This window comes from Diceros bicornis, chromosome 2 (assembly GCF_020826845.1).
Source record: "Diceros bicornis minor isolate mBicDic1 chromosome 2, mDicBic1.mat.cur, whole genome shotgun sequence".
Taxonomy (NCBI): domain Eukaryota; kingdom Metazoa; phylum Chordata; class Mammalia; order Perissodactyla; family Rhinocerotidae; genus Diceros; species Diceros bicornis.
This window is the reverse complement of record NC_080741.1, coordinates 48425221-48438281: the sequence shown is the minus strand read 5'-3', so window position 1 is coordinate 48438281 and position 13061 is coordinate 48425221. Positions and strand designations below refer to the sequence as shown.

At 37.7% G+C, this 13061-nt stretch overlaps 1 protein-coding gene across 6 annotated transcripts in view; it reads left to right on the top strand.

The window, feature by feature from the left end:
• Positions 1-13061, top strand: part of SETD2 (SET domain containing 2, histone lysine methyltransferase) — a 137281-nt gene that overhangs the window by 99569 nt on the left and 24651 nt on the right. For 5 of the 6 annotated variants that reach the window (XM_058557030.1, XM_058557026.1, XM_058557045.1 and 2 more), the window contains 3 exons: positions 2286-2955; positions 10029-10163; positions 12325-12464. In XM_058557030.1, the coding sequence (XP_058413013.1) occupies positions 2286-2955; positions 10029-10163; positions 12325-12464 (945 nt within the window). The remainder of the gene's footprint in view (positions 1-2285; positions 2956-10028; positions 10164-12324; positions 12465-13061) is intronic. The other variant, XM_058557063.1, reaches the window with a different exon arrangement.

Here is a 13061-nt window from a genome sequence, read left to right as displayed (position 1 = left end):
AAATAATTTGGCTTTTCTCTTGGCCTGCTTTTTAAGATATTCTCTTTGTTTTTGGTGTTGCAGTATCACCTAATGTTTATATGAGGATTTATTTTTCTTTTATCTGATTGAAATTCGTTCAGCTTTTTGAATTTGAAGATCATCTTCCAAGTTACTAATTCTCTTCAGGTCTAATCTCTTGCTTAACCATATCATGGATCTTAGGGGCACTGAATTGAATTGAATATTGGATTATTCTTGGTTCATGACACTTATCATTTCTATGCATGGACCTCTTCTCCGTATATGTATTATAATGTAATAAGCCCTGGAGATCCCAGCACAAAAGCTAGCATCTTAACAATCATAAATCTAGCTATGTCACTTCTTCCTGTACCATCCCCTGCCTTTATTACTTGAAATAACACCATCTTGCATCCTGTGTTCACTATACCCTGGCTTTCAGTTTTTTAAATATAGTTTTATGTCATCTAATATATATTTCTTAAAACTGTATTAGTTTTTAACTTTATGAAAAGGCTATTATTCTGCATTTAATTTGAGGGTACTTTGTTTTCACTTGATGTTATATTGCTAAGATTTATCCATTATAGTATGTGTCAGTTTCTTCATTTTCGTTGCTGTGTAATATTTTGTTATAAAGCTTTTTCTGTTATGTATAGTGCTATTATGATTGTACTTATTTTGGTGTATATGTGCAAAAGTTTCTCTTGGGTATATGAATAGAATTGCTGAGTTGTCAGGCATATGCATGCTCAATTTTATATGATAATTAAGTTTTAATTTCCATTCTTTTTCCTTTCTAGATGCTTCATGGGGTTCTTTTTCAAATCTGCCTGATAATGTTTTATGGTCCTGTTCCTTAGTCATATTTTTAATAGCCTCTTTTATTTTATTAAACATTTCTTATAGCTTATGTTGGATAATTCCAGCATCAGTAGTCTTTGTGGGTCTCTTCCTCTCATTTGTTGAGATATATATATAATTTTATAATGATATAAAGTATATTTTTATTTTATATATATATAATTTTAGTTTTTGATGAATTCATCTTCCATGGAACTTTATCTGTGGGAATTCATTGAGGCCTGAATTTAAGGTGCTCTCTTCTATAGATTATTTGCATTTGTTTCTGCCAATCAGCTAAGGCAGAAACCCCACTAACACTTTAAAGGAAATTTTTAGCTTAGAGATTCTTAGGCCATATATTTTTTGCTATTTGGATAAATGTTATGACATTATCTGTGAAGCTGTTATTAGGTGTTTGTTTGCAATAAAACATCTTGAAATTGGTTGTCATTTTTTAATTTTTGCCAAGAACAGTTTCTCAGAAGTTTGATTTAGTCCGTAGAACTTCACAAAAGAATCTTTAAGCCCTCAATTCTCTTTCTTGTGAACGTTAGAGCTGATGGTTTCTTGTGGACCTACTGGGCACATTAGTCAAAACTATCACAGGGTATTAGGCTTAGCAGTAAGCTATTATACTTGGTATTGCACAGAGAAGACTATGTGAGTATACTTTCCCATACTTTTGTGTGTGCATGCTCATCTTTCACTTAACTGTCCTTTGTTGCTGTATGTTAGAAATGTGTGTGGTCAGACATACATCAAATTCTGTAGCTTTTATTAGTGTGTGTTGGTTTTTGTTTTAATTTCAAAATTTTTAGTTATACAATTGTCCCGAACTATGAAGAAGAATTTATAGTTTAGGATGCTTACTAAATAATTAAGAATTGATTAATTAATAAATAAGAATTTATTTAGGATGCTATATGTATCTTTAATGTGAGGTTCTAGAATCTGAGAATAAGGATAAAATTATTTTTGTCCAAGTGTCTATTTCCTTGAGGTTCTCTCTTGTCTGCAAGACTCCTTAAGTAATTTCGAGTATGATTTTTTTGTGTATGTGTGTGAGGAAGATTAGCCCTAAGCTAACATCTGTTGCCAGTCCTCCGCTTTTTGCTGAGGAAGATTGGCCCTGGGCTAACATCTCTGCCCATCTTCCTCTACTTTATATGGGATTACCCTGCAACATGGTTTCACAAGTGATGAGTCGGTGCATGTCTGGGATCCAAACCTGGGAACCCCAGGCCGCCGGAGTGGAGTGCGCGCACTTAACCGCTCCGCCACTGGGCCGGCCCCCTTGAGTATGATTTTTAACTAAGACCAGATTGGAGTTGGTGTGGTTACTGGTTTAGTATTGAGTGACATAATATTTATTGTTGCTTCGATTATGTCTATGATTTAGGAAAAAACTTTTTGTGATGCTCTTGTTTTCTTTCTAGATATGATACACCAACTTCTAAAAAGAAAGTACGAATTAAAGACCGCAATAAACTTTCTACAGAGGAGCGTCGGAAGTTATTTGAGCAAGAGGTGGCTCAACGGGAGGCTCAGAAACAACAGCAGCAGATGCAGAACCTGGGAATGACATCTCCACTGCCCTATGACTCTCTTGGCTACAATGCTTCTCATCACCCCTTTGCTGGCTACCCACCAGGTTATCCCATGCAGGCTTATGTGGATCCCAGCAACCCTAATGCTGGAAAGGTGCTCCTCCCCACACCCAGCATGGACCCTGTATGTTCTCCTGCTCCTTATGATCATTCTCAGCCCTTGGTGGGACATTCTACAGAACCCCTTGCTGCCCCTCCACCTGTACCAGTGGTGCCACATGTGGCAGCGCCTGTGGAAGTTTCCAGTTCACAGTATGTGGCTCAAAGTGATGGTGTGGTACACCAAGACTCCAGCGTTGCTGTCTTGCCAGTGCCAGCCCCAGGCCCAGTCCAGGGACAGAATTATGGTGTTTGGGATTCAAACCAACAGTCTGTCACTGTACAGCAGCAGTACTCTCCTGCACAGTCTCAAGCAACCATATATTATCAAGGACAGACTTGTCCAACTGTCTATGGTGTGACATCGCCCTATTCACAGACAGCTCCACCAATTGTACAGGTAACTAATTGTGGGACCTCTCTTGTCTGTCTTACAGTCTGTTTATGGGATGTTAAATCTGATGCAAGGGGGAAGTCTGGCTGTTGATCACTCTTATGTATTGATCAATTTTATATGTACTATAGTTATCTATTGTTGTGTAACAAATTACTCCAAAATTTAGTATCAGCTTAAGACGATAAATAAGTAATTATTATCTCATAGTTTCTGTGGGTCAGGAATTCAGAAGCAGCTTGGCTAGGTGGTTCTGGCTCAGAGTCCTTGATGAAGTCAAGCTGTTAACTAGGGCTGTAGTCATCTGAAGGCTAGACGGGGGATGGAAGATTCACCTTCAAGCTCACTCATGTGGTTGTAAACTGGCCTCGGTTTCTTACCACGTGGGCCTCTCAGTAGGGCTGCTTACAGCATGGCAGCTGGCTTCCCCCAAAGCAAGTGATCAGAGAATGACTTTTGGATTACTCCTCCTTTTTGCTTATAGGCAGTGAATTATATATAATTTATTTTATTTATTTATTTATTTATTTTTTTGAGGAAGATCAGCCCTGAGCTAACATCTGTGCTAATCCTCCTCTCTTTGCTGAGGAAGACCGGCTCTGAGCTAACATCTATTGCCAATCCTCCTCCTTTTTTTTTCCCCAAAGCCCCGTAGATAGTTGTATGTCATAGTTGCACATCCTTCTAGTTGCTGTATGTGGGACGCAGCCTCAGCATGGCCGGACAAGTGGTGCGTCGGTGCACGCCCAGGATCTGAACCTGGGCCGCCAGTAGTGGAGCGCATGCACTTAGCTGCAAAGCCACAGGGCCTGCCCTATATATAATTTATTTTTGTATATCCCTATGAAAGGAGAACCCTTTGTCATGGTAAATGAATTAGGAGATAGCTGCCCTTTTCTTTTCTTCCTCTAGACCCAGCTTGTATATTATTTTTTATACCTTACATGTTTATCCTCATGAAGTTTGCCAGAGTGACTCTGATACACGGAGCCTAAGGATATTACTATGGTAGGAAATAGTAATGTTACATTTAAAAGCTAAGAGTGTACTGATTTTATATTTCAAAGTGTATTTTTGTGTTTTTTAATTGTTTCTTTTTTCTATAAAACAAAGCAATACATTTTAAGCCTTAAAAAAAATGTCCAAAGCATCGTCCTGGCCACATTCCTAGGTCTCTCCCATCACTCCTCGTCAGCCTGTAAAGGTGAATTATTACGGATGGCAGAGTCTCCCAGGGATGTTTCCTGCGTCCATTACTTAGTATTGATGAGTAATTTTTACTTCTGCTAAGTTTTTTTGTGTGTGTGTGAGGAAGACCAGCCCTGAGCTAATATCTGATGCCAATCCTCCTCGTTTTTGCTGAGGAAGACTGGCCCTGCGCTAACACCTGTGCCCATCTTCCTCTACTTTATATGGGACGCCACCACAGCATGGCTTAACAAGCAGTGTGTTGGTGCACGCCCCACATCTGAACCGGCCGTCCCCAGGCTGCCACAGTGGAGCACGCGCACCCAACCGCTTGTGCCACCGGGCCGGCCCCTGCTAATATTTTTTTGGTGAAGCTGTATCAAAATTTTGTTCCAAAGGCCATGATAAAGTATTGTGCTTTAATTCCTAAAACCTTAACTGTATTAACTACTTTCATTTTTTATGATCTCTTTAACCAAATGTTTATATATTTTATATGTTTGTAATCTTGAAGACTTAAAGATCTTTATCCCACTTTTTTCTACTTAACATAATTCTAAACCATTTTTCCAAATTACTCTGTATTTTTATGTATGTGTGTATATATATACACATACATACATATACATTTTAATGGCTATATAATATCCCATTTACTTTTTTTTTTTTTTTTGAGGAAGATTCGCCGTGCGCTAACATCTGTTGCCAATCTTCTTCTTTTTTTTTTTGTCTTTTTTCTCCCCAAATCCACAGTACATAGTTGTGCATCATAGTTGTAGAGTTGTAGCTCTCCTATTTATTTATTTATTTATTTTGTGAGGAAGATCAGCCCTGAGCTAACATCCATGCTAATCCTCCTCTTTTTGCTGAGGAAGACCGGCTCTGAGCTAACATCTATTGCCAATCCTCCTCCTTTCCCGCCTCCCCCCCAAAGCCCCAGTAGATAGTTGTATGTCATAGTTGCACATCCTTCTAGTTGCTGTATGTGGGACGCAGCCTCAGCTTGGCCAGAGAAGCGGTGCATTGGTGCGCGCCCGGGATCCGAACCCCGGGCCGCCAGTAGCGGAGCGCACGCACTTAACTGCTAAGCCACGGGGCTGGCCCTGTAGCTCGTCTGTGTGGGACGCCGCCTCAGCATGGCTTGAGAGCAGTGAGTAGGTCCACGCCCAGGATCTGAACCGGCGAACCCTGGGCCACCAAAGTGGAATGCACGAATTTAACCGCTGCACCACCAGGCCGGCCCCCCATTTGTTTATAAGTTCATTGTTTATTCATTTTCCTGGGATAGTCCTTTAAATTGAAAGTTTTTTTCATTATAAATAGCACTGTACTGAACATTCTTATACTTAGTTTTTTGTGTGTGTTTTTTTTTCCCTTTCCTGTTTGGCTTAAAATGGATGTTATAGGGCTTTGATAAGGCTAGAAAGAAAATGAGCATTATTGATCATCAGGTATCAATTTTATGGAATGTTTTAGGGATCTTAAACAAATTTCTTAGGTCCTAACTTCTCCTGCTGTGTCTTGCCATATTCTTTCTTGGACCAAGCCATTAGGTTTGCGTTTTTCCCTGAGACTGTGTATCACAGATATAAGAAAAATGGTCTACTTCTGTCCCACTCCTATTCCTGAAGTATGTTCTTAACCTAGGTGTTAGAGCCTAAGCAACAGCAATGGAAGATATCCATTAAAGGCTCCTCTGTAGAGAGCTCACTGGTCATACAGTTATTCGTATAAGATAGAATCTATTTTTTCCTTCTCAGTGAACAAAAGATTTCTCTAGAGTTTAGTCATAGCCTTTAAGACCCATCATCACAATTTTACTTGCTTCCTGTTTTCTGGTCTGTTCCTACTAAGAAGTCATTTATTGACTCCATAATGTACTTTGTGTATACTAGAGTAGTAGATAAATGGGTTTAGGATGTTTCAGACTGTCCTTCCCTTCTCTGTAAGATTAGTTGATCAGAGATGATGTTGGACTTTGGGTAATGAGAAGCATAGAGCATGTCGTTAGTGTGTGTGTTTTGAGTGCTAGTCCATCATTTACTGTATGTTCTGGAGACAAGCGCTTATATTCTTCAGTTTTAGTTTTCTCATCTATAAAATGAGCTGAATGCCTGAGTGGTAGAGGTTTACATGAGATAATGGATATTAATAGTGATAGATTTAAAGCACCATATACCTTGAAGATTTAATTATAGTTATTACTCAGTTCCCTTAATAAATACTGAGAGAGTATTGACATTAGTGGGCTATGAAATACAGCTAGTCAAAGTCGTCTATCTGATATCTGGCCCAAATATCTGACTTTCAGGAGGAGGCCTTGAGGTCTGTGTTGTTAAAGCCTACTATCAACCATACCAATGTGGGCTACTGAGTTTACAAGATACAATAACCTTGAAAATTAAGTAGTATGTGATATGATATAAATTAGTGTGTGTGTTTGTATGCATTATTGTTGACATTTGGAGCAGATGTATTATCAGAAGACGACTGTTTCATTTTTTGCCACAACTACTTATTAAACATAAAAGCTCAATTTTAACTGAGGCCATGTGATTTATAGTGGTCTTGCAACATTAAGGAATGACCTTACAAAGTTATACTAAATCACATCTCAAAAAATTGAGTGCTTAGACTATAATTTTTCACATTATAAAGTGAAGTGACTCAGATATAACATAGTAATTATTTTTTCTCCCTCAGAAGAGTAGGGGCAAAACAATTATATTTTCTCCTCTGTGACATATTGGACCTTCTTAGATTTCTCTTGTAATTCCTATTGGAAGTCACATTTTAAAGATATTTCTAGATTGGGTTTATGTTTGAGAAATTAGCTTTTGTATAATTTCAGGTCGCTTGCAGGGGAGAGTCAGTCTCCTACAGATTGTCCCACAGCAAATGGAGAGATTTGACAGGCACGTGCTAATTGGATATATCTCACAAGTGTATATATCTTTCTTGTTATTTCAGTGGACTGCAAACCAGTTTCCCCTTTTTGTTGCTGTTGTTGGTTTTGGCATTGGCATGTGATTGTCAGCTGGTTTGTACAGATACTATAGAACTCTGAAAAATGTTTATTTTCCCTTTACTTTTTGACAGTTTGAGTTTCAAACATTATACCTCCAAATGAATATTGCTATCAGGGGTGATTTTTTTAGCCTAGCAGTGCTGATATTGTTCAGATGTTTTTGGTATTTCCTCTGGGAATTATTTTCAGTGTGTGTCACATTCCTTCCTGATGATAAATTGTTAGTCTTTAAATATATCTTTGCATTTTAGAAACAGGTAAAATTTGTCTGGAGTCTCATCTGGTAAGTACAGGCAATGATCAAGCTGAATAATGCCATTTCAGTTCAGAGTTATCTCACAGCCAACATTTGCAGCCAGAGTCATCATGCTAAAGAAACCATAGCTTTGTTTCACATTAATCAAATCCTTTAAAGTTTCTCCATGATGAGCCTTACTTAACTATCTGATCTTATCAAATTCTTCATGAACATAGTTTCACTGAGGGTCAAAGGAATTTCAGCTTCCAAAATATTAGCATTTTTCTATTGTAGATTGGGGTGCTTAACCTCCTGGTCACTCTGGAGATAACGTTTCACCCTGGTGATACTTTTTCTCAAAATTAGTATTTTGATCTAGATTTTTAATTTTTTTTTTTTTTTTTTTTTTTTTTACAAAATCAGAATATTAAATGTTTATCACTCAAAATGTGTGATATAATTATGAAACCCTTCCTGTTCCAGATGAGTGAAGGTGACAGTAGTAGGATATGAGGTCAGGGCCTTGGGGAGGAGCAAGATGGTCAGGGCTTTGTGAGGATTTTGGTTATTAGTCTGAGTAATGTAGAAATCCACTGGAGAAGTTAAAACAGAGTGGCATGATCTGATGTATTTTAAGAGGGATCGCTCTGGCTACTCTGGGTGAAGAGATGGTGGGAATCAAGGGCAAAAGTAGGGAGACCAGTTAAAAGACTGTTGATTAATCTAGGCAAGAAACTATGGCCACTTGTACTAAACTAGTAGAAGGAGAGGTGTGTGAAATTATCAGATTATGTATATATTTCAAATGTAGAACCAACAGAATTTGCCAATGGATTAGACTAGGAGAGTGGGTCAGAAAAAAATTAAGTTTGGGATTCATTATAGTATCTGGTGCTCAGCTTTGTGGGTTGGGAAGGTTTCAATTTATCCATTACTGTCTTCTTTCAGCCTCCCAGAAACTGTTTCTACTCAGAATCAGGATTGCTAGCGCATATGTGTTAACCCCCTACATGTACAGTAACTTGCCTCTTGTATCCACTCTTCAAGATGCTTTCTTCTGGGCATCCAGGCCCTTGAAAACTCACTTTTTAGATAAATTGGTGATGATAGAGTAGAACCCAGTTAGATATGTTTTGTTTTATGGCTTATTTTATCAAAGTTCAGGTAGAAATTTTAAGTTATTTATACTTTACCTATTAGAATATACTTTTTAATTTTTTAAACAATATTTGACCATCTTTGTTGCTAATATCTCCTTTTGTACTGACTTATGATTCAGTATTGTCTGGGTATACATCAGTGTGAAAAAGTGTTTTCTGTTTAACCAGACTTCAGGCTTTGGGACACAAATTAGGTGGGGAGATAATATTTGTTTCTACAAAATCTTTGATGTTGCACGGATTTCCCATTCTTATATCCAAATACCTAGAGAGGAAAACATTTTTAATGTGTACATTTTTCTCTCAGGCTTTGTGATACTATTCTGTTGATAATTCTGTCTTGACAATTAACATTGAGTCTGGTTAATGATCTGTGTAGATTAAACTGTTCCAGAATACTGAATCAAGTGTTATATTCTTCCTATTCTCCTTTTCTCTGTGTTCTCTCAGTAATTACTCATGTAGAAATCTAGGTAGCTACATTGGCCTATGCAGACTCCTTGGGACTTTACTGGTATCATTTGGAATTATTATATTTTTTATTTTGAATACTTATCAATTAATGCTTCTGAATCATTTCGCCTGGTAGAATCTCAGTCCATAGGATCAAAATCTATCCTTAAGTACAGGTAACATGTCTATTTAGCTCCTTGGCAGTCATCACCCCTTAAGACAGCAAAGTTATTTTTCAGGGCTTCTTGTCAGCTCTTCTTCTTTAAGCAGTTTTTCTATTGATGAGAAATAATTCCAAAGTAGGTTTAGATCCTAGCCATGGTACTTAGTTTTTATGTAACTCCAGGTGTGGGAGATCCCCGCCGCTGGTGGTGGTCGGGACTAAATGAGATAACATATGTGAAAGGACTTTCTGCTTCAGAAAGCACTGCATAAGTCAATGTGTAGGAAGAATTTTAGATACACTGAATTCTGCTGTCTTTCTTGGAAGGAGTCATATTATAAAGACTACAAAAAGCTAAAAAACTAGTTGAAAAATCTGATCACCTTCCTTACTTCCTCTACTATGAATCACTCCCTTTGACATTTTCCAATCAGAACAACCTGTTAGTTACTAGGAATGGTAGTAAAAAGGCTTTCTGAAAAGAGCTGCAGGAGCTGTTTCTTGGATATCCTAGGAGCAGTACTTCAGTTGTTACTCCAGTCTCATTGGAAGCTAAACAATTAGACAACTTTCATGAGCCACCCCCCACCCAAGAAGTTTTCTATTTTTTTTATGATAGAGTAGAAGCAAAGTAAGTAAATGACTAGAGAATTATTCAAAAAAGAAACTTTTGTGTTTGAAACAAAAGATTGTTTTACACGTTTGTATCCAAATATTCATACTAAAAATAAAAAAATAATAATTTGATGAATCTATCTTCCAATAAGATTATGCCAACTTGAAAGTCAATTACTGCTTTATTAGAGCCAGAAAAGTATAAATTATGAATTTCTTCATTTTATCTTTTAGAGTTATGCCCAACCAAATCTTCAGTACATCCAGGGACAACAGATTTTCACAGCTCACCCACAAGGAGTGGTGGTACAGCCAACCGCGGCCGTGACTACAATAGTTGCACCAGGGCAGCCTCAGCCTTTACAGACAGTAAGAAATATTTTGGTTCATAAAACTCTCATTGGCTGCCTACCTTATCGTTAGAAGGTTTACTTTTTGTTTTGTTTTGGGTTTTGGTTTTTATTTTTGTTTTTTTCACTTTGTTTTTTGTTTTTTAATTTTTGTAACCACCAATTTCACTCAAGTGCCTGTGCACCCTGAGGGAATGCTACTCAACCATTTTGTCAGTTTTTAAAAAAATTCTGTGGAATTTATAGCTATGTTAATTGATATATATTTTATTCCTAGGATCCTCTTTATTTATAATTTAAATTGACCTTGTATTTTTATACTTTGCTATGAATTTCTAAATTAATAATTTTCTAGACTAACTACCTATTGTTTATGGAGCACTAGAATATACTATACTAGACATCATGGACTAGGGGTATAGAATTGAATGATGTACTTCGCTATACATGTTGTATAGTACGTATTGAGAGAAGCATTTGGTATTCTGCAACATATGTAGAAAGATATGGTGAAATCTTGATGAAGTGTTGTTTTTGGATGAAATGTGAGATGATAGGAGGCTGACACTTGAAGTAACTGAGAAACTAAACAGGAGAATAACATGATCAGATTAGCAGTTTAGAATACTGACAGTTCCAGAGAAGGCTCTTGCAGCAATCTGGCGAGTAACAGTGGCTTTAGACAGAAAGGGCAGTTAGTGGAGATGCAGTAAAACGACTGCATGTGAAACAATTGGGAATGAGACACTGTTCACTTACAGCAGGTATTTGAGGGCTTGCTATGAGTTGGGCCCTTAAAGGCATTTTGAATACAAATATACGATTCCATTCCTATCCTTAGAACCTGACATTCCAATAAGAGAGTTGAGGATCACAATGAATAATACTAAAAGTATTCAGAGTTTATCATCATGAAAGGTACAGATAAAGAGTTTGAGGAGGGAAGGAATCATTCCCAAGTGGGAAAGGAGTAGTAATTTAAGTAAGTACCAAATGATTAGGAATATTCTTAAATGACACGGAAGCTTAGGGAAACGAAATCACTTCCCAGGCTAGATAGAGGACTATGGGAATGGAGGAAGTGGAATTTAAGTGGGGTAAAAGCAGCTACGTGAAGTAGAGACTAAGGGGTTATGCACAAAACAGTGATGTTCAAAGACTGTGTTTGCTTAAAAGTGGCCACATTTTATCTGAGCCTGGGATTGCAGGTTCCTCTTTAACTGCTCAAGCAAAGGTAAAGCTGGAAAAATTATTCTCTATTAACTGGCTTACATAGAATGAACAATTAAGGGTATATATATCTTTACAGTGATTATATTATTAGTCTGCTAGAGCTGCTATAACGAAATACCACCAACTGAGTGGCTTAAACAACAGGAATTTATTTTCTCACAGTTCTGGAGGCTGGAAGTCTAAAATCAAGGTGTCAGTAGGTTTGGTGTCTCCTGAGGCCTCTTAGCTTGCAGATGGCTCCCTGCTTACTGTATCTTCACATGGCCTTCTTCTGCACCTATTCCCTGATGTCTCTTCCTCTTCTTGTAAGGGCACCAGTCCTATTAGATTAGGACCTCATTTAATCTTAATTACCTCTTTAAAGGCCCTATACAGTCATTGGGGTTTAGGGCTTCAACATATGAATTTTGGGAAACACAATTCAGTCTATAACAGTGATTATGAGATTTTTATGTTTTTCAAAATGGAGCATTAAAATTTTTTAAATATAAGTATGAGGTTTCAAACATACAGAAAAATATATAATGGATAAATATTAACATTCTGTCATATCTGCTTTTCAGATCTTTTTTTTAAAAACATAGAGATATATCTAAAGCCCATTTAGCTAATCAGTATCCTTTGTATGTCCTTGGTATATGCCATTTAGCTTTGGTATTTTTAAGGTTGAAAAATACTGCTGTAGATAATGAGTTGCTGAGTATTTTAAAATATGATGTCTTAGATGGTGAACTTGGAGCCAGCTGTCAGTTTTCTGGTAGGTCCCTAAAGCTCTTCATATGCACTGTTTCTGAGCATTTCCCAGCATTGTACCTTTGCTTTATCTGTTTTTAAAAGAGGTAGTTGTATGTTTTTATGTATTGCTTAAGTAGACTATTTTTATCCTTTTCAGCTAGATTAAGAGATGTCATTGATTAAGAACTTGTGTGTGTGTTGTTTCTTTTTAGCCTGAAATGGTTGTGACAAATAATCTCCTGGATCTGCCACCCCCCTCTCCTCCCAAACCAAAAACCATTGTCTTACCTCCCAACTGGAAGACAGCCCGAGATCCAGAAGGGAAGATTTATTACTACCATGTGATCACAAGGTAAGAAGGGCTGTGTGGGCATCCCCAAGTCAGCTTTAAGTTGATCAAAGAAGCTGCCATTATAAGAGGAGTTTTATGGTTATAGACTTCTTATTATTGGCTGTTCACTGTGCTTGAAGGCTGCTGGATTTCCAGAATCACATCTTAAATGTTATGTCATACCTTAGACTTTAGTCCTTTTTAGATATGTTTTGGTGAAGTTTTAACCTGCAAGACTTCTGAAGAAAACTAAGGAGTTTTAAAAAAATGGTAATGACTTCATCTAACATTGTAGATATCAGGGGTCATGGGCAAACCTTTTCTTTTTTTTTGTTGTGAGGAAGATCAGCCCTGAGCTAACATCCATGCCAGTCCTCCTCTTTTTGCTGAGGAAGACTGGCCCTGAGCTAACATCCGTGCCCATCTTCCTCCACTTTATGTGGGACCCCGCCACAGCATGGCCTGACAAGCAGTGCGTCGGTGCATGCCCGGGACCCGAACCCAGGCCGCCAGCAGCGGAGTGCACTCGCTTAACCACTATGCCATGGGGCTGGCCCAAACCTTTTCTGTAAAAGGCCAGATGATAAATATTTTAGGCTCTGTTGGCCAAACAGTCTC